The sequence below is a fragment of the Martes martes genome, assembly GCF_963455335.1.
Source record: "Martes martes genome assembly, chromosome: 2".
Taxonomy (NCBI): domain Eukaryota; kingdom Metazoa; phylum Chordata; class Mammalia; order Carnivora; family Mustelidae; genus Martes; species Martes martes.
The window spans coordinates 46,443,272-46,463,310 of NC_137889.1; the positions used below are offsets into that span (position 1 = coordinate 46,443,272).

General features: G+C 57.0%; 1 protein-coding gene across 2 annotated transcripts in view; it reads right to left on the reverse strand.

The window, feature by feature from the left end:
* The window catches only part of BIN3 (bridging integrator 3), a 43,080-nt gene that overhangs the window by 2,231 nt on the left and 20,810 nt on the right, over nucleotides 1-20,039 (reverse strand). The window contains exons 2-8 of one of the 2 annotated variants that reach the window (XM_080796770.1): nucleotides 19,919-19,967; nucleotides 12,397-12,437; nucleotides 11,920-11,981; nucleotides 8,508-8,644; nucleotides 7,896-7,936; nucleotides 1,773-1,914; nucleotides 1,423-1,557 (exon numbers count right to left, since the gene is read on the reverse strand). In XM_080796770.1, coding sequence (XP_080652896.1) covers nucleotides 1,423-1,557; nucleotides 1,773-1,914; nucleotides 7,896-7,936; nucleotides 8,508-8,644; nucleotides 11,920-11,981; nucleotides 12,397-12,437; nucleotides 19,919-19,967 — 607 coding nt within the window. The remainder of the gene's footprint in view (nucleotides 1-1,422; nucleotides 1,558-1,772; nucleotides 1,915-7,895; nucleotides 7,937-8,507; nucleotides 8,645-11,919; nucleotides 11,982-12,396; nucleotides 12,438-19,918; nucleotides 19,968-20,039) is intronic. The other variant, XM_080796771.1, reaches the window with a different exon arrangement.

Sequence of the window (20,039 nt, forward strand, 5' to 3'; positions counted from 1 at the left end):
GGAGCCAGTAAACAGCCCCCAGCCACCCCGCTGCCTGGTTACAGGGCTGACCTTGCCCTTCTGGGCACCCTGGAGCATCCTACTGTGAACAGAATGGAGGGGGCAGGCAGCACGTGGTGGGGTGGGGGTGTGGGGAGCAGGAGCAGTGGTGGCGCAGGACGGGGAAGGCAGGGGTCTCCTTAAACACATTTCCTCCAGGGGGCCGGGCTGAGCTGCTGGAAGGAAGCCCTCACCTCTAGGGGCAATGCTCTGGGGGCAGGTGCAGAGCCCCTCCTCACTTGTGTAAGTTCATGTTCTGCCTCATTTCTCCCTAGCGACCCAGAACATTGTCACTAACAAGGTCCAGCTCCACCATCAATCCTGCTCAGGGTTCCTGAGCCCAGGTGGGCAGCCCCATGCGTTTGGGTAGCATCCAAAGATGGTAAGCTGGGGAGGCGGAATCCGTCTTTTCCTCCGTGCGCCTGTGCCTGTTGACTGCAAGGAATGAATGTGTCCACTGGAGGGCGCCAGACACCCAGGCCAAGAGCAAAAGTGGCCTGGAGGTGGCTGAGCCTTGAGCTTTGCTAGTGATGGGGAACTGAGGGAAAAGCAGCAGCATGCTGAGCACCTGCCGCGGGCTGGGGGTCCCACCTGGCGCAGACCTCTTGGCTTTGGCATCTTGACATTTTCTCTTACAAATGGGGAGAAAAATCCTTGCTAATGGCTTGAAAAATGGCAGGCGTGGAGGACAGGAGCTCTGTGCTACATTCTGTGTCCTTACACCCGAGGAGTGGGAGACAAGGTCTTAGTCTGTGGCCAATCCTCTAGCAGCCCGACCAGGGTGCTATTCCCGCTCCGTCACGCACAACCAGCCTGGGGCCAGCTTGCCGTTCTGGAGGGCGCACCGTGGCCGGGCGCCCAGGCAGGGGCCTGGAGCACAGCCCTCCCTAGTGTTCAGACACCCCTCCAGGGGCAGCTAGATGTCAGGCCACCCTGCAATACCTGCCTAAAGAAGGGGAGTAATGAGTGGGGAAGTGCAGACATGGGGTGCTGAGCAAGGTGCCTTCCCTCTGTAGGCCTCTGTGCCTGGCTGAGCACGCCATGCCGAGAACCTGCCTGCCAAAGGGGGGCACTGACAGTGCGGCCTGCTTTCTCCGGGGGACAGGAGGGAGAGGACGCGGGGGGAAAAGCCGTTCAACAAAAAGGAACCTCATCCCAGGGCTGGGACGAACCAGAGAGCAACGGAGGAGCCAAGACAGGAAGTGGAGCAAACACTGGCAGTCGGGGTCCCCAGAGGCCGTGCCTGGGGCAGGGTGGCAGAGCCACCGTCTTGGCAGAGAGGAGAGCGGCCGAGCACCCTTACAGCTGCAGGTGGCGGCCCGGGAGGCGCTACAAAGCCTGGCACTGGCTCCCTGTGGAGCAAGAGTCCCGCAGCATCCTCACCTGGGCTCGGATCAGGGCCTCAAAGCTGGGCTGGAAATAGTCGAGCCGGCTGTGGTAGAACCGCGGCATCTCATCCAGGAGCTGCTTGTTCTTGGCCTCGAAGTCATCCCGCACAGGCCGCAGCTCTTCTCGGGCCTGGAAAGCAAGACGTCGGGGTCAGGGCTCCTGGTGGCTGACCTGGCGTCCACGCTGGGGGCACGATACGTGTGCTGGGGGTGGTTGAGAGGGGGGCATTGGGACATCTGTGCCTTGCTCCCACAGCCCCAGAGTCGGTCCCCAGGTAAAGGAGGCCTGGCTGCGGGGTCCCGTGGGGCCCGCTGTCCATATCCACTGCTCCCTTCTCTTGGTACCTGGTGGAGTTTGGCCAGCACGGGCCCCGTCTTCTCCTTCTCCTCGTACTTCTCCACCTTGGCCTGCAGCCTCCGGTAGTCCTGCAAGGCCTGCTCCCGCCGCTTCACCGCCATGTTGAGGCTTGGGAAGACACTGCCAAACCTGTCGGACACGGGCCATTCTGCGAGCTGCGGCCTAGCGGCTTGGGGCGCTGTCAAGCGCACAGCCCGTGTGCCCGCTAAGTGGCACTTGGGGGTTTCTCGCGAGCACACCAGCTGAGGCCCCGGCGCTGGATGAGCTCCCGCCACTGAGGGTGCTCTCTGGGGTCAGGCCGAGAGAAAAAAGGCAGGGCCGAGGGTCAGCCTGCTGACCCGGGATGAGCCACGGGGGTGGGAATGCTGGGGAGCCACTGTCACGGCCACTGCTCCTTCCCTGCCCGCCTCCCATGGCCCTGGCCATGGCAGAGACCCAGAATGGAACATGGCAGAGCTGAAGACTCCTCGCACCGCTCGGCCCGACATCTTCCTTTCATACAACAATCAAAACTGAGGCCAGAGAGACACAACACGACATGTCCAAGGTCGCCATGAGGTAGTGACCATGCAGCAGAGAGCTCAGGGATCCCAGTTCTCCAGCACCTCCCCACCACCTCATCCTGACGCCAGCAGGTGACACCTGCAGTCAAAACCTAGTCTGGGGGGTACCTGGGAGGCTCAGTTGTTAAGTGTCTGTCTTCAGCTCAGGTCATGATCCCAGAGTCCTGGGATGGAGCCCCACATCAGGCTCCCTGCTTGACAGGAAGTCTGCTTCTCCCTCTCCTGCTCCCCCTACTTGTGTTCCCTCTCTCGCTATGTCTCTATCAAATAAATAAGTGGAGTCTTAAAAACAAACAAACAAAAAACAAAAAACCTAGTCTGAGCCTATTTCTATCAGCAGACCATGGCACAAGCAGGAATCCTCTGGTTCTCCTACTGAAATGGTGACACTGTCCAACCAGATGTTTGGGGAAAACTTAAGGGCATCTGCCTGCCTCCCCCACCCCACCCACCATTCCAAAGGACCACAGGGAAATGCTGAGGAGCATGCCATTCACACAGAGTGGCAGTGGACACTTTGGCCCCTGTGGGCATCATCTCTGTGACAGGTGTCATCTTTAATCAGGAAGGGCAAGGAGATCGTGAGATAGACAGAGGGAAGGACCACATCCCAGGCAAAGATGCTGCCCTTCCCTTGATTAATAAGTGTTGAAGACCAAGAAACCTGCAAGCAGGTGTTCTGGACAGGAGGGGATGGGCCAGCTTCCCTGAATGCAAAGCCTGCAGGGCAGGGGGAGCTGTCGCTGCTGCGGGATGCGGCAGGTGTCTGCCCTGTAAACCGGGGGTGCCTGCAGCCCCAGCAGATCTGGCCCCGCAACCGAGGTAAAGGGTGGTGGCAGCCCTGGGGTTATTTGAGGCTGCTAGCCCCAGAGGGGGTGATGCAGAGGCAGGAGCACGTGGCGGGGACCCCCCCTTCATGGGTGCCCAGTAGCTCCCGGGCCACGATCAGGTAGCCTGGATGCCACATCAGGAACAATTCTCCAAGTCTGCCTCTCAAAGGGGTATGCCCACGAATTTGGGGTTCTTTCTTTTCACTTTTTTATTTAAAATTCTAGTTAGATGAATTTGTTTTTTGGTTTTTGTTTTTTTTTAGTATTTTATTTATTTATTCGAGAGGCAGAGAAAGACAATGAAAGAGAGAGAGCATGAGAGAAGAGAGGTCAGCGGGAGAAGCAGACTTCCTGCTGAGCAGGGAGCCCGATGTGGGACTCGATCCCGGGACTCCAGGATCATGACCCGAGCTGAAGGCAGTCACTTAACCAACTGAGCCACCCAGGCGCCCCAGATGAATTTGGTTTTTAAAACCCTCAACAAGTCAAGAGTGCCTATGACACAGAATAATGTTTTTTTTTGCCAGAAAACAGAATATAAATTTGACCAAAGCACTGAATTTTCCAGCCAAGGCAAGGGATGCTGGCAGGGGATTCTGGTGGAACAAAAGGCTTATCCCCAAGAAAGGGCACTAAAACACATCCCTCTAACGGATGGGGAGTGCTGATGGGCTCACTACCCCACTGGAAAGGCTAGAAGTGGCTAAGACATGCCCTTAGACCAATCAGTCATCAAATCAACACTGAATGACAGATCTGCCCGCAGAAGAGGTCTCCTCGGTGCTGTGCGAACTGGGTGTGGGGACTGGCTACCTCCAGGACAAAGGTGTCCCCCTTCTTCCCCCAGTCCATGGTAGGTCTGCAGAGGTGAGATCACCAGCAAGGACTGGCCTCGCCATTTGTGCCTCTGGTAGGGGCTCTGATGGGGGCTCAAGGCAGCAGATGCAATGGAGCCTGATGGAAGCCACCATCACCTCCCCCTCCACCCCAGCCAGACCAGGGGCCACTGCTGGGCACCCTCATTCTCTCATTAGAACTGATCTAACTAGGTGGCCCCAGGGCCAGGGCCTCTGCTGTCCGTGCTGCAGGTGGCCTTGCGGGGAGTGGGCACAGACAGGACGATGAGGAGGCAGGAAGCAGCAGGTGAAGCGTTTTCTATTAGAAAGAGGGCAGCAGCATGGACACAGCACGCGGGGCATGCTCCAGGGGGGCGGGTGGGACGACCACCACACTGGTTGATGGTGCAGTTCTGGATACCCTCTGACCCCAGCAGCATCTGTCTTTCTGCTCGTCCTCGGTTTTCACTGGGGGTCGGTTCCCAGGGCCTTCCTGGGTCAAAGGCACCAGAGACGCTGACTACATGCAAGGACTGGATCAGCTTATAAAGGAGACAGGACTCCCACCCGAGGGCCAAGTCCCGGGCCCCAAGGAGGGAGCAAGGCATGGAGCCAGGACTACAGATGTCCACACGATGCCGGGCAACCTCAGGGCCCACCAAGTGTAAGACTGGGTGTGCCTCCGTGATGGGGCTCTCTGGAAGCAAGACCACCCGTCCCCTGTGGGGAGGAAGTGGCCCCGGCGCACACTGGCCCCAGCTGCTCTGTTAGAGCCAAACATCTCTTTACCACGGTAACTTCTGCCACCCAAGATGGTGCCCCTCCGTCACACCAAGAGGCTTCAAGAGGCTTAGCTGGCTTAGGTCACCGCAGGTGGGTCAGGAGTCACTTACCACCTGGGTGGCTTTGGGCCCTGGGCTCCGGGACTCCCTTGCAGGGAGAGGCAGGTGTCATGCCCTACTTACATTAAAGTGGGTAAACTGAGGGCAGGCAGGGAGACCAGACAGCGCATTTGAGGTGGCGGACAAAAGCGTGGCGGCCCGGGGCTCTGTAATCCTGGTTCCGGTTACTGCCCCAGTGAGGCCCCACCTCCCCATTAACTACGTGGACACGACACGTGGGACTCTGCCTGCTCCCCGCGCTGGGCAGTGTGGGCACCAGGCTGGGGAGCAAGGCCAGGAGCCCTGATGGCAGCGGTCCGGGGCCCCAGGTGTGGAGTGTCCGGTGCTCTCCTCCACCCTCAGGTCAGGGAGGAAAGGGGGCAGGGAAGTGGGGATAGGCAGAGGCTGGTCCCTGGGCCTTCCCAGACTTGCTCCCAGGACCGCACAGGGGTACCTGCTGACTTCAGCTGACCAGGAAAGGTGGGGGACCCGGCTCTCCCCGAGGCCAGAAGTTCACACTTTCACCAGGCTGCCACTAAGAAACAAGGCTGGGAAGTTGGACCCCCTCTGCTCAGTGTCCCACTTTCCCTGATAACTAGCAGTGACGGGGATCACGGGGAACACTGCAAACATGGAAGGCCCTGGGCCAGGGCCCGCAGGCAGACTCTACCTTCCATAGGCAGCCCAACCCACCACGGGCCACCACTTCAGCCCATGGCCACCTCTGTCCCCTTCCTCCTGAGCCCGGACTCGAGCCACCACAGGGATGGACTTCAGGCCTCCCCTTCTATAGACGGGAAAACCGACTCAGAGGAGCAGGGACCTGGCCAGGGCTGCGGGCTGGCTGGGGCATGCTGGCCCGCCCACCGCACAGCACCACCGCGGCGATTACAGACCATCCGGGTCCTTCTTCCTGAGGGTGCCACTGTGGCGTCCGCCTAGGTCACAAGGTCCTAAAATCTGCTGTGTCTACGCTTCCAAGAAGGGCGAAATGGGCTGGGCCCACACCACACCGTCGCTGAAGCTCTGCCCAAGTGACTATGACTGTCCTAAGGTTCAACCAAACTGCCCCCCCGCACGCCCCAAGCGATGGGGTGAGGAGGCAGAGAGAGGGAGGAGGGAAAGGAGGAAGGAGAAAGAGGCCGGCTGGGAGGTAGGCTGGGAGCAGCCGGCCCTGGTGGGGAATGCCTGCCATTCCTCAATCCGTGCCCACACAGCCGGGATCTTCCACCCACCAGGAAAGGGAAATTGAAAGCATCCCCATCCGACCATGTGAACGCAGCCCAGAGACTGGGGGATTAGAGGCCGAGCCCCCTGGGGGGAGGCTGGGGGCGGCTGGGTGGCCATGTGGTGATGTTCTTCATCAGAGGACAGGAAAGCTGCAGTTTCCTGTTTCCGGTACCGGGGTCCCTGGGAGCGTCTCTGCTGGCAAGAGGCAGCAACAGGCAGTGCTGGTTTTATGTGGTTAGGGGAGATCGCATGTCGGCGCTGGGATGGAGGAGCCCGCCAGGGAGGCAGGCAGGCAGGCCTGGGAGGCTCAGGCAGAGGTCAGCGGATCCGCTGCGGAGATGGTGCCCGCCCCCTGTGCTGCTCACCCACCTTCCTGGCAGGTGGTGGGCTGCTGGGGCGGTGGGAAGCAGCCGGGATTTCTCTCCATTTGGCTCTAGAAGCCAGGCATCAGATTTCAAGGCCGCCTCCTTGATTGTGAAATCGAGATGGGAGTCAGTCCCCTTGTTCTCTGAGCTGGTGTCCCCTGCCTAGCTCTGCCAGCCGTGGGTGTCCATGGCGGTCTCAGTGGCGGCTGCTGGTCCTTCCCATCCAGTTGCCAACCCTCGGACCCGGAGACCCGGTCAGAAGGCCACCAGCAATGGAGCTCCTGCTGACACCTCCCTCCCAAGCCACCAGCCTCCTCGGCACCCAGTTCCTCTGGGACCCTGCAAGCCCGGGGCCAAGCAGGGGATAGGGGACCGGGGTTCAGGGAAGGAGTGGGGGATGCAGGGAAAAATCCCTTCCCACGCAGGCCGAGCCTCCAGACAGCCCAGGCTTAGAAACAGCTTTCCCTAACCCCACCCCTTGGACCCGAAGAACAGGGAGAGAAGAGCTCCAGAGCCCCAACGCCAGGGGCTGGAGGACCAAAACCTGCTCTCTTCGTCTCCCTCCGGGCCCCGGTCCAGGCCTAATGGTAATTAGCAGAGCCTCATTACCCGGGCCTGGTGAGGCAGCTGCCAGGGACCACCACAGAAGAGGTAATAAAGTGCAGCTGCCGGGCTGGAGTAGGAGCCTTTCTAGGTCAGAGGCAGTTTGGGAGAGGCTGGGGAAGAAGATGAAGTGATCCAGGAGCTTCAAGGCAATGCTCCTCCTGCCCACCCCCCGGCCCACCCCCTCTGGGGACTCAGGGAATAGGCCCGTCTGATCACTGCCCAGGGCCTGCCGGAGAGAAAATGAGTCTTACAGAAGAACTTCTGACCCTGACAGGTCACGAGTTAGGGGACCTTCCCAGGCAGGACCCCGCTGCTGCGCCCTTCCCCATGTGCAACCACCCCCACATTTCAAAAGCCGAGCGCTCCAGGCAGCTGCTCTCCCAGTGCGGCGGGGAGATGAAAGGCCCTGCCCATCCCCGCGGAGGGCTGGCCGAGATCTCTGCTTGCCCAACACAGCAAGCTCCGGGCCCTCTGCTTCTCCACCAGGAACAAAGGGGAAAATGGCCAAGTGACCACCGGAGCAGAGGCCGTCTGGCGCGGCAGATCGGAAGTGCCTCGTGGTCACTGGGCGTACCCGGGCCAGGCACGCGCGCTCTGGAGTCACCACAGGAACCACCCCGAGGACCACGGGGCTTGAGGCTGGTGTCCCTGTTGCGATTCTGGTCAGCCCCGCGTGCGTCTGGAAACAGGCTGCTAGAGTCGCTATCTGGCCGCCAACTGGCCAGTGGGCCTGCCTTCCCAATAAGTGCCCTGAGCCCAGGTCTCTGAGGCCTGTGGTCCCCAGACGACCTTTACTTACTTTTTTAAGGGTTCAATCACGGTCTTTTGAATCTGGTTCACCTGTTAAGAGCAAAAAACCCAAAGACATCAACACCGAGGGGAAGTCAGACTCTTCCTCAAATGGGAGGCTCCAGGTTCCTGAGAAGAGAAAAGCAGCCTTGGGGCTCTGCTGAGAACCCTGGGCAGGGACGAGACCCGGGCTGGGGGGACTGGGGCGGGAATGGCAGGTGGGGCACCCCAACTCTGCCACTGCAGTGAGGCAGAGCTGACGCCTGGGATGCCCGAGGGCAGCAGGGAGTACTGTTCTGGTTCTGGTTCCAGGTCAGGTGTCCTCCCGCCCGCCCACTGCAGCCCTGCTCCGTGGGGAGGCCGGGTGGGCAACGAGAGTGAGGGAAAGGGGCTGCGGGCGTGCACAGCTACCCTGTCTCCCTCATGGTCTCACGGTGAGTGCGCCATGGGAAGCAACCAGGGCTGAGGCAAGGCTGGGAAAGAGCTCCCAGGGCTTGCAACACTCGGGCCTCAGAGGGCTTGAAGGTGGCCCAAGAGAAGACCAAGCCCATTAAGGACTCCACATAGGCACTCCACCCACACAGAAGCAGTGAGAAGGCAGGAGAGCAAGACCTCCACTTACCTTTTCCTGGTTGAAGGCATCCATCCGCTTCATGGCTGTGTCCAGAGCTGTCACCATGTTCAGGAAGTCCTGGTCTTGCTCGCAGAGGGGATTGGAGAGCAAGTCCAAGGATATCTTCACGGCAGACTTGGACATGGCTGTAAGAGGTCAAAGCTCAGTGAACCTGGGAAGGGACAGGCTTCAAGGTCTTGTTGCCAGGACCCCCATCCTCCTGCAGTCCAGGGGCCGTACCTTGACCTCCCCCAGGCCGCACACCATAAAAGCTTCGGAGTACCACAGAGCATGAGTCATGAGTCCTTACTGTCCGGTGACTGTTCCTGACCATCGGATGCTGCTCTGGGTAATTCTTTTGAGCGGCTTTACCTTTTGCAACGACTTAATTTTCTGAACTCTAGATTTTAACAGAATCATTTGGGTGGGAAGCTATAAAAAAATACTTATTTCTAGCTCTACAGATTCTCATTCAGTAAGTCTGGAATCCAGGAACGTGCATTTTAAAGAAACTCTTAGGGGTGCCTGGGTGGTTCAGTCGTTAAGCATCTGCCTTCGGTTCAGGTCATGATCCTGGAGCCCTGGGATCGGGTCCTGCATCGGGCGCCCTACTTCTCCCTCTCCCACTCCCCCTGCTTGTGTTCCCTCTCTCGCTGTGTCTCCCAACAATGGATCCTTAAAAACCTGTACCAGACCAAGAACTCCAAAGCTGCCAATGGTTCCCACTCCCCTACTCCCCCCACCCCCATTTCATTCAGGGCTCCAACAACCCAGGAGACATCTGGGGTGGTGTATTTTGGCTCCATTTCCCAGATGAGGCAGGTGAGGCTCAGAAGAGCTCGTAATGACCTATGGGTCAGAGAGCTCCAAGTGCCAAGCCAGGCCCAGCCTCTGGGCACCTGCCTCCCCGTCCGCTGCTCTCCCGGCGACCAGGCCTGGAGACACTGTGGTTGGGCCCCACGGGCTCTGCCAGGGTGTCTGCTTCTGCTTATGCTGTCCAAGGTAATTTCCCCATGGACAAAGAACATTGCCCTGCTGTAGCCTTGTCCATATGTTCTGACACCCTGTGTGACATATGGGGAGCCCAGAGATCACAGGGCAGCTCCGAGGCAGGAGGGAGCTCTATCAGCAGCTCTGGGGTTCTTGGTCCCAGACAAGTTTTTAGGTCTCCAGTACTTGTTAAAAAAAAAAAACTCTAGAGAGGCAGGAGGAGAGACCGGAGAAGGGCCCTGCCTGCTCCATACTGTCTGTGCCAGTTTCAAGGTCTCAGGGGAAAACAAGTTTCTGAATATATTACTATTTCATGCCATGAACTGCAAGACACATCGTTACCACACAGACCATTAGGAAAGGACAAAAGTGCCAACTAAACGCTATCAAGTGCCACAGTGTCTTGATTTCAGAGATGTAATTAAATGTGAAAAAACATCTTTGCATGGATGAAATAAGGGTCACTCCAGTTCGTGACAGATGTGGCCTCGCCTGGCCCCTGCATCCAAGGAGGGAGCATCCCCAAGGCCAGCCCCAGCCCGCCTCGAGGAAGGGGAGAAAGAGAAGCCCACCCGGGGCACCCCTCTTCCCTCGGGCACCTTCACATGCCTACGAAGAGGCCCCCGGTGGATGACCGTCCCGCCATGTCCGGGTTTTTTCTTGAACCTGGGAGCTTGCTGCCCTCACCCAGCAAAGGGGCAAAGTATGGGAGAAGCCCGGGAAAGCAGACCTCCCAGAAATGTTGAAGCAACGGAGCAAAAAACCCTCTTTCAAAGCTGTGAAGTGACTTTGCAGGCTTAGGAGCGAACATCATGTGGGACCCGCCTGGATTATGAGATGACCTCAGACAGTATAATGAAAGGATAAAGCCTCAGACAAAACTGAAAACGTATTTGAAAAATTTCTTCCACTAATTTTTTTTTTAATATTTGAAGAAAAAACCCTGAAAAGTCGGAATGGGGGAAGACTTGCTTCCCAATTTTCCTTTTCTCTCCTGAAGCGTTCACACTTCCTGCCTTTGTCTCCGTCTGAATCATCCAAACCTTCTGAAGTCAATTAACAGCATGGAATTACCCCGGCCCCTCGGGAGTCCTCACCGGCCTCTGTGAGCACCGCTGGGCCCCCACTCTCAGGGACTGGGAGGGTGTGGCCAGCCCAGCGCAAACTGGGAGCCTGGTGGCCTTTGAACCTTAAAGGGGGGGGTCTTGGACGCCACATAGGTCTCTGGAGCCCCGATGCACCCTCAGAATGTAACGGTCAACAAAGACTGGTCACATGCGGGTGAACTTGCCTGGGCACACGGGATGGGATTTTGGTTCTTGTCCAGGCAGTTGAGGAGACCCTGAGATCAGGAAATTTGATTCCCCTCAACCATCTGGAGCAGCAGTTCTAAAAATGGGGTCCCCAGACCAGCTGCAGCAGCACTGCCTGAGGGTGGGCCTTCCAGGGACTCTGATGCACCGGCTGTGGGATGCAGGCCTTGGGCGGGGCTGGGCCGCTGCTATTTCAGGAGGGCCTTCTCCGTCCAGACTCTGCTCTCGACTCCGGGCTCCAGGGGTCCCCCGTTTATCCTGATTTCTTTATTAGAAAACCATGCTATCCACTTCGTGGGTCTCTGACATTCCACTGCTTCCAGAGCCGCTCACTATGAAAACACTACCTTCCCTTCATCTGTGCTCCGACCCTATGGTCGTCGGGAGAAGCACCCAGGAAAGGAAGCAGTAAGTCACAGCCTCTCCTTTTTTTTTTTTTTTTTAAGATTTTATTTCCTAGGGTGCCTGAGTGGCTCAGTTGGTTAAGCCGCTATCTTCGGCTTGGGTCATATTCCCAAAGTCCTGGGATTGAGCCCCACATCTGGCTCCTTGCTCAGTGGGGAGCCTGCTTCTCCCTCTCCCTCTCCCTGCTACTCTGCTTGCTTGTACTCTCTGTCAAATAAATAAAATTCTTAAAAAAAATACGGATTTTATTTATTTACTTGATATATAGAGAGAGTACAAGTAGGGGGAGCGACAGGCAGAGGCACAGGGAGAAGCAGACTCCCCACTGAGCAGGGAGCCCAATGCGGGACTCAATCCCAGGACCCCAGGGATCATGACCTGAACTGAAGGCAGACACTTAACCAACTAAGCCACCCAGATGCCCTATCACAGCCTCTCCTGTACTGGAAAGGCAGTGGCGAACAATGAAGAAAGATTCTACCCAGGCAACCTGGAGCTACCCACAAAAGAAACAGACGGGGCAGACCCTCGGCCCACTGCACACACAGCCTGGAGGTGTGGGGGCAGTCGTGTCCAGACCCACCCGCGTCCTGGGGATGAGCAGCGGCATGTGGCCCTGTGCACAGACCTCGGGAGCCAAGCCGCACGTGACAGAGGGCCGGAGGTCCACCTGTACCCCCAGGCTAGGCCTGGCTTAGGGATACGCCACCTACCCAGGTCAGCATCGGTGCTCTTCTTCATGTCCTTCTGCAGCCTCCTGGTCTGCTCCTCCAGCCTGCAAGGCAAGGGCATGGTCCTGGGCACCTGGCACCGCCAGCTTGCTTCAGCCCCTTCCTTCCCATCTACCTGAGCTAAGCCCAACCTGACGCTCTGGACCGCCTGCCGGGAGAAGCAGGGGTCCCTGCACCCCAGGGATCTGTCCTACCAATGGGAGGGCCATTGCCAGCCCTGTGCGAGGCCAAGAACCCAAAGGCTAAGAGTTAACGACTCTCACACAGCTATCAGCTGGGGGAGAATTTCTGGCAGGCTGTGAACTGAGCTGCCCTCGGCTCCTGGGCTGCTGGCGGGACAGAGGAGCGGCCCCTCTGCTGGCAGTGCCAGGAGGGGCCCTGCGGGAGCTGAGACCTGGCGGGAGGCTCCTGCCCTTCTCACCCCCCAACCCCCCCAACCTTCTGGGATTTGACACTCACTGCTGGAGTTTTCCATACTCCCTCTCAAAATCTCTCTCCACCTGTAACCAAAGAGATAACTCAATCATCGGAGAAATGACAACATGCTGGAAAAAATCTGCCAGCCTACTGAAACTCCCCGCACGCCCTCCCCGGGGCTGCAGAGAACCACCCCGTCCAGTTCACACAAGCACCGGCAGATCGTTAACGACACAGTATCCCTGTGTTCCCGAATTAATTAAGTGTTTGATTTAGGGCAAAAGACTCCCCTCCCACATAGGCCAGCCCGGCAAGTAGCAGCGGATTGTGGCTCTGTTCTGCCACCACAGGGCGCGAGGCACCGGGCTGTGTTCCCTCTCCCCACCCCCCCACCCCTCGTGGGGCAGGCGAGGTGCTCAGAATGTGACTGAGACTCAGGCAGCCCAGCGGGGAAGCAGGCGGTCCCCTGCCACTCCACGCCCTGGTTTCCTTACAGGGCCTATCTCCTGTGACCTTCAAAGTTCAAGGTGTTTCAGGGTGGATCCAGAAAGCTCCTGTCTCCATTCTGTGTGCTGGAATGTTCCCAGGGCAAATTGTTACTCCTGGCTCAGGCAATGCTCTCTTAAAACTCCTCGTAAGTTAACCAATTTCCCCAATGCCAATAGTTATATCAGGTGAGCGTGAGTCCTGGTCCCAATTCTGCTGCTTCCACGTCAGGGAGGTCAAGAAAGCCACCTGCACACCTAGCACCTGAATGTCCTCATCCAACCACAGGGGCCCTGGCCATGGTCCCCTAGGAGAGTGGCCTGTGATGCAGATGACATCTGTGAGCCACAAGGAGGGGACCCAGGCCACTCCTCCTTCCCTTCCACATGGGCAGGACTGGCTCCTTGGACAGCTTGCTGAGCCTCTGGGCTGAGGTACTCCAGGAAAACCAGCTCATGCTCTCAGGGTGCTCACCTCGTGCTCCTGGCCACAGCCGCTCCTCCACAGCTGGAGGAGGCAGAGGTACTCATTACCCCCCTGTACTCAGGAGCTCCCTCAGACAGAGGCAAAGCAAACCACGCATGATCACACCACTAGAGAGTGGCAGAGCTGGGATGGGGACATGGGCAGCCTGGCTCCAAGGCCTGGGCTCTTACCTGGCATTCTGAGAATGGGGGAAAAGTTATTTGCTGATGAATTAAAGTCATGACCTAAGAAAGATGCCTTCTTGGCTGCTCCCAGAGACTCCTGCCAGTGTGAGCCCTGAACCCTCCTTCTCAATCTCCCGACAGGCCGGCTGAAGCTCACGGAGAGGGAAATTGTGCAAAGTGTCAAGGGCCCACCATTCTTCATCAACACACCCTTCTGTCACAGTGCCCTGCAAAGCATTTGGGAGTCCCACAGACCCCATACTCCTCCTGTGCATTTGGGTAAACTCAACATAGTCCCAGAACGGCAGAACAGTATTTGGGCCAATTATGTCCTGTTACGAGTGAGGGGAACGAAGCCCAGAGGTGGGGGGGGGGTGATTTTCGGGAGGATGCAGGTCTGGTCGGTGGCAAAGGAAGGTGGAATTCAGACTCTGAGCTCAGCACTCTCCTCCGGTTTGAAAATAGCATTCGTTAATCCCACAAACATTTACTGAGCAACTATTAAGTGCAACACATTCTGCCAGGTGTGAGGGCTCCGCTGGTGAACAGACCAGATGTGGGAACTGGTGGGAGAGATGACACAGATTCAATACACAAGTGTACATGTGTAGCCCCAACTGGGGGCAGGGCCACACACTGGAGAACCTGCCTAGCCAGGGTCCCACGCCATGACAACGTGTCGCTGCCCTTGCATGGACATACCTCACTTTCCTCATCTGAACTGTCAAATTGTGAGGTAGGAGCTCGGGGTCTCTTCTTACTTTATGCGCCCAGCATCTGGGACCTGACACAAAACTGTGAAGTAAAATTCACCAAAGGTTTCCCTCTCTCCGGTAAGTCTTTGCTCTCATTTCAGCAGACCCCCCCGCCCTGCCGTCTCTCCACCCAGGAACCTGACATCTTCATCATCGCCTTCCTTATGATCCAACAAAAGCTGCTCTAGAAAAATTCAATATTCGGACCCACGAAAGCATATATTCCTGACAAAAGCTTCACGTGCCACCTATCCCGGGGGATGTGTAGCGGGGCAGGAATCAAAGTCTCAGCCAAAGCCTGAAGAGCATCTGGCGAGATGGCAGGCGGGGGCTTTGTTCTGGGGTGGGGGGCCTGGCCCTGGCCCAGCAAGTCCGCACTGAGGCAGTCCAGCCCTTTCTCCGGCAGTGCCACCAAGGACGGCGGGGGACAGGAGTGAGCAAAGACGGAGGAGACCTGAACTCTGATACCAGCTGTGCAGCATGAAAAATACTACCTAACGTTCTGAGTCTTGGTTTCTTTCCTAGTGGAACGGGATCGCTCTGGTTAGGTTTTCCCTGTGAACACTGCCAGTGGCTGCTGCATTTTAGCTGCGTTGGGCCCGTCGGCTGGCTTGAAGGATCCCCTAGCAGTCTGCGCCGAGCCCGGTGCTTGGCCTGCTGACGGTGTCTCCTTGCTCCTCTCCTACATGCAGGGGCGCTGGGATGCCCAGAGCAGTCTGGGGGTGCAGACTGGACCCTAACCCCTCAGTGGGGAGGACAGGCAGCACGTAGCATGGGGTTGGCTGATAGCCAGACCTTCAGCTAAGCCTGGATCCTGTGCCTGGGGGTTGTACCGAGGCCTTCCTTCACGGGACACATCCCCTCTCTTATTCTGTAGGATGTGACCACTAAGCAGAGCCTTCACATACAAAAAGGCTTTTTGCCCCAAAAGAAAGCAATTAAATGAAGGAGGTCTTGGTCAGAATCCAGCCCTCCTGAAGATCAAGAACACGGAGTCGGTGCTCCTGGAGGGGAGGCGGGTACGGAGAAGGCCTGCCGACCCACTGGAGCTATGGCTTTGGCTCCCAGCACCCTCTTTTGCAATCCCCACGTGTGCTGATGCATGTGTGGGATGGCGAAGAGCACCTGGTCCCCCTGGCCAGGACTGCTTGGACTTGCACAGAGAGTGAGCGATGGTGGGGTTCCGGCTGGGCTGGATCACTCTGGTTGCTGAGAAACGACGTCTCATGCTAGCAGCTGACAAGCATGTTGGGGTAGGGCTGGCTCCTTTGGCCTCTGCTCAAGGCCATGTGGCCACCTGCGATGTCCATGAATGTTTCCCTCCTCTGCTTCTGGTAGCCAGGTGTGGCTTGCTCCTACAGCTCGCTGGTCTCAAGATCCCTCTCCTCCACTGGGGGAAAGAGCCAAGGCAACACCGCAGGAGTCTGGCCCCTCAGACAATGGCTAAGGGAATAGAGAGACACAATGGAGTCTCAGTCCAAGGTCTATCCACTCCGAGGGAAGAGCCAAACACAAGAGATCTGAACATCTTTGAATGCTTGATGCTTCTGCCAAAGAGGCGACTGGCCCCAAGTCAACAACGCGAGTATAAACACATGTGCAGACTGTCAGAGGGTCGGGGTGGGCCGGGCCGGCGAGGTTAGCGCAGGGGGACCGAGCACCCCGCCGTAGGCTGCTCCCCGCATGCTCCACGGCTTCGGGTGCTGTTCCCTACTCTCCCCGCCACTGGCCTGGGGTCAGGGTTAACACAGAGCAAGAGTCAGGATTTGTGAAGGGAATAAGGGGGCTGAGCTCCCATCCAAACTGCCATTTGTGAAGGGAAAAGGGAGATGGGTAGGCAGGGCCGGGCCTCCGGCACCTGAGCTGCGCTGTGCCAGGTCAGAGCTGAGGCGGAGGGCATGCGGGAGTTCTAAGAAGCCTCTCTCTGAGGGGGGCTGGGGGCGGGGGAAGCAGCTTCCCCGGGGATGTCGCAACACGATTAAATGAGGCTGAGAGACTCTCTGCTTGGCAAGGGACAATCTCCCTCCAGGGAAGGCTCGACATGGCAACGTGGCCGGTGTTCTGCCTTGAGGCTGTGGAGCGCCGCCCCAGCTGAGAGTCGGAGAGGGCGCCTTCCTGCCCGTGGAGACCCAGGCTAACTGCTTCAGAGAGGGCGTCCATCCTGCCGGGTTGCGGAGGGAGGAGCTGCTTCCTTCCCCCACGCCAAGCTGCTCCAGCTGCCTTCCGGGGTGGAGGGGCAGGAGGGGGCTAAGCCGAAGGCTGGTACTGGGGGGCGTGGGGGCGCCCGTCCTGCCCCTTCAAGGGCCGTGGCCAGCCCCTGCCGAGAACACGCTACCCCAGCCTGAGCCCTGACAATAAAAGAACTCGGGTTAGGGGCACCTGGGTGGCTCAGTGGGTTAAAGCCGCTGCCTTCGGCTCAGGTCATGATCCCAGGGTCCTGGGATCGAGCCCCACATCGGGCTCTCTGCTCAGCAGGGAGCCTGCTTCCCCCTCTCTCTCTTCCTGCCTCTCTGCCTACTTGTGATCTCTGTCTGTCAAGTAAATAAATAAAATATTAAAAAAAAAAAAAAGAGAGAACTCGGGTTAATGACCTGGGCACAGGAGAAGAGCACGAGCACCCGCACAATGCTTCCTTTGTGTCGGCAGCTGGGTGCCTTGAGCCAAAAACCTCCTGAAACTCCCTGAAGATAACAGCGTTTCTGCCCATGACAGGGGCACCGGGACTTCCCGTCAGCAGGCAGCCACGTCTGCCGCTCTCTGACAGCGCCTGGGTAAGACCAGCAGGGCGTTCTGTGTGTGGGCAGCCACCATAGCGGCCTGGGCCCGGCCTGTTGCGGGGGCCTGGAGGGGGCCTGTGTGGCGGAGAACGAGACCCAAAGGGGCAGATTCTCACTCTTCATACTTCAGTGCCTCTGGGGAGTTGAGGGAGCATAGAACTCTCTTCCAAGCCCTAACATGGCTCTGGTTCCTTGGGAGAAATCAAAGGCCTGGCCGACTATTCCCTCCCTGCCCCACTAGGGGATCTGGCTGCTCTGGGGAGATAGGCTGCATCCCCAGGAGTTTAGAAACTCTCTTCCCATCATGGAGTTGACATTTCTTGAGGGCTCGTTATGTGTCAGACGCTGTGTTCAGTGCTTCATACGCGTGACCTTACATAAGACTCCGAATACGTCAACGGCATGGGTACCAGGATCGTCTGCACTCACGAAGGAGGAAAGCAAGGCTCAGAGAGGGTAACGGCCTTGTCTACGGTCATCACACAGCACATGGCAGAGCGGTGGGAATCCAGGCAGGAAACCTCCCAAATCCAGATTCTTAATCACTAGTTGAAGCCCAGTCTGTCTGGGGGAGCAGATTCCCAAAGTCAAAGGACCAGGGTTCTATCTCAAACAAGACTCCCGTGAAGAGCAGGAGAAGCAGGCCAGGGGCCCATCTGCCAGCTTGTCTGTAGGGCCATCTGCTGGCACTGGGATTGTACCTGTCCTTCCTTTGGGGAGACCTCGCCACTCCTCAGATTAAAAGACCCAGAGATCTGTCAAAAAAGAGCCTCTGGGGGCACCTGGGTGGCTCAGTGGGTTAAAGCCTCTGCCTTCAGCTCAGGTCATGATCCCAGGGTCCCGCATCTGGCTCTCTGCTCAGCGGGGGGCCCGCTTCCTCCTCTCTCTGCCTGCCTCTCTGCCTACTTGTGATCTCTGTCTGTCAAATAAATAAATAAAATCTTAAAAAAAAAAAAAAGAGCCTCTGGTAAAGAAGCTAGAAAGCGAACTGTAGCCTGTATTTTTCTATGGAGAACAATGGCTATCTCCATAGAGGTAAGGGTGTTGGGAGAGTTTTCTGTTTGTCTGTTTGTGTTTTGGTAGTGAGTGTGGGGAATAAAGGACCCTTCTCAAAAACTACTTCCCTTTCAGATCTGCCCTGGATTAAACTCTGGAGACTCAAAACCACACCTTCCCACTTCCTGTAGCCGGCTGGAGCCCAACACTTGCACACCCAGATTCTCTGCGCTTCAGCTGAGGGCCTCCGCAGATGGCCAGCCTCTGCATGGGAGGTAAAGTGCCGTCTGTCCTCGGCCTGCCTTCCCTTGAAAGAGAAATGCAGTGCACTTCCTTTTAAGTGGCCTGACTTTGTATTTTCCAAAGACTGAGCCATTGGTCAGATGTGTGCTGAACTTCCCTTCTTGCCAAACTGCCACGGTAGCTTTCCTGTAGTCCTGAGTCCTGAGCCAAGCAGGGCCGAGGCTGTGAAGCCAAGGAGGCCCGTCAGGCGCTCCAGCAGGCCAACGGTGCTGGGCACAAGGAGAGGCGGTGTATAGTAATGCTTTCCCACAGTGAGACCCAGAGCCTGCTCCAATTTGTGGGATAGGGGGTTCAAGAGGCCATTCTTTCCCAGAATTCCCCAACCTTGGAAGACCTTCGCAGCCTGAGGAAGGCAGCCCAAAGGAATGGAATGTGTATGGAACAGAGGCTCCAAGTCACTGTGACTTCGTGGGCCTTGGTTTTCTCATCAGAAAAATCAGGTTGGACAGGATGATCACTAAGGGCTTCCATCTCTAATTTTTTTTTTAATTTTTTATTTTAATAAACATATAATGTATTTTTATCCCCAGGGGTACAGGTCTGTGAATCATCTGGTTTACACATTTCACAGCACTCATCATAGCCCATACCCTCCCCAATGTCCATTTCCCCACCACCCTCTCCCGTCCCCCTTCCCCCCCACAACCCTCAGTCTGTTTCTTGAGATTGAGTCTTTTATGGTTTGTCTCCCTCCCAATCCCATCTTTTCATTTTTTCTTTTCCTACCTCCCCCCAAACCCCCCCACCTTGCATCTCCCCTTCCTCATATCAAAGAGATCATATGATAGTTATATTTCTCCGATCATCTCTAACTTTCTAAGAATCTGTGATTCCTCTCCCATTCTGGGGATAAAATAGGGATAAAAATCGCAGGCTCTCGGGGCACCTGGGTGGCTCAGTGGGTTAAGCCTCTGCCTTCAGCTCAGGTCATGATCTCAGGATCCTGGGATCGAGCCCTGCATCGGGCTACCTGCTCTGCAGGGAGCCTGCTTCCCCCTCTCTCTCTGCCTGCCTCTCTGCCTACTTGTGATCTCTCTCTCTCTGTCAAATAAATAAATAAAATCTTAAAAAAAAAAAAAAAAACCTGCAGACTCTCAAGGGGGTAGGATTCACTCATGCCCTCCCGCAGACTCTGGGTCCTTGCCAAGATGCCTTTAGCAGTGGAGAGAAAGGGACCTCCCCAGAGAAGTTTCCCGATCCTCACACAGCTTGACTGGCTGGAGATAAAGGTTTCGGACATGTCCTCGGCGGGGGCCTACATTTCAGGAGCCCTCTTAGGGAAGCACAGACTGCAAGCTAGATCAGAGAGATGGGCCCTACAGGAGCCACAGATTCCTCCTCACCTGTCACCTACCTCCTCGAACCACCCGAGGATGATGGGGAGGAGCCCAGGCTGATCTGCGGAAGGAAAATGTCCCAGGCTAGGAGGCCCCCACAAGCCCCAGTCTAGGTGAGGTTCTGGAGTAAGATAGCTGAGAGGAAGGCAGCCTGGGTGCAGCCCTCTCAGGCCCACGATGAGCTGAGTCAAAGTTCTGGTTCTCTGCAAAGGCCACGTGAGACAGACTGAGCTTCAGAATGAAAGAATCGGGTTACTCACTGTTTTGGGGACAATCTGTTTCTTGGGCTGCCCAATCTTGAAAGGAATCCTATGAGAGAAAGAGACAAAGGGGGCTTTTAGGAGAGATGGGGAGGGATGTGGTTGAAAAGCACTGATGAAG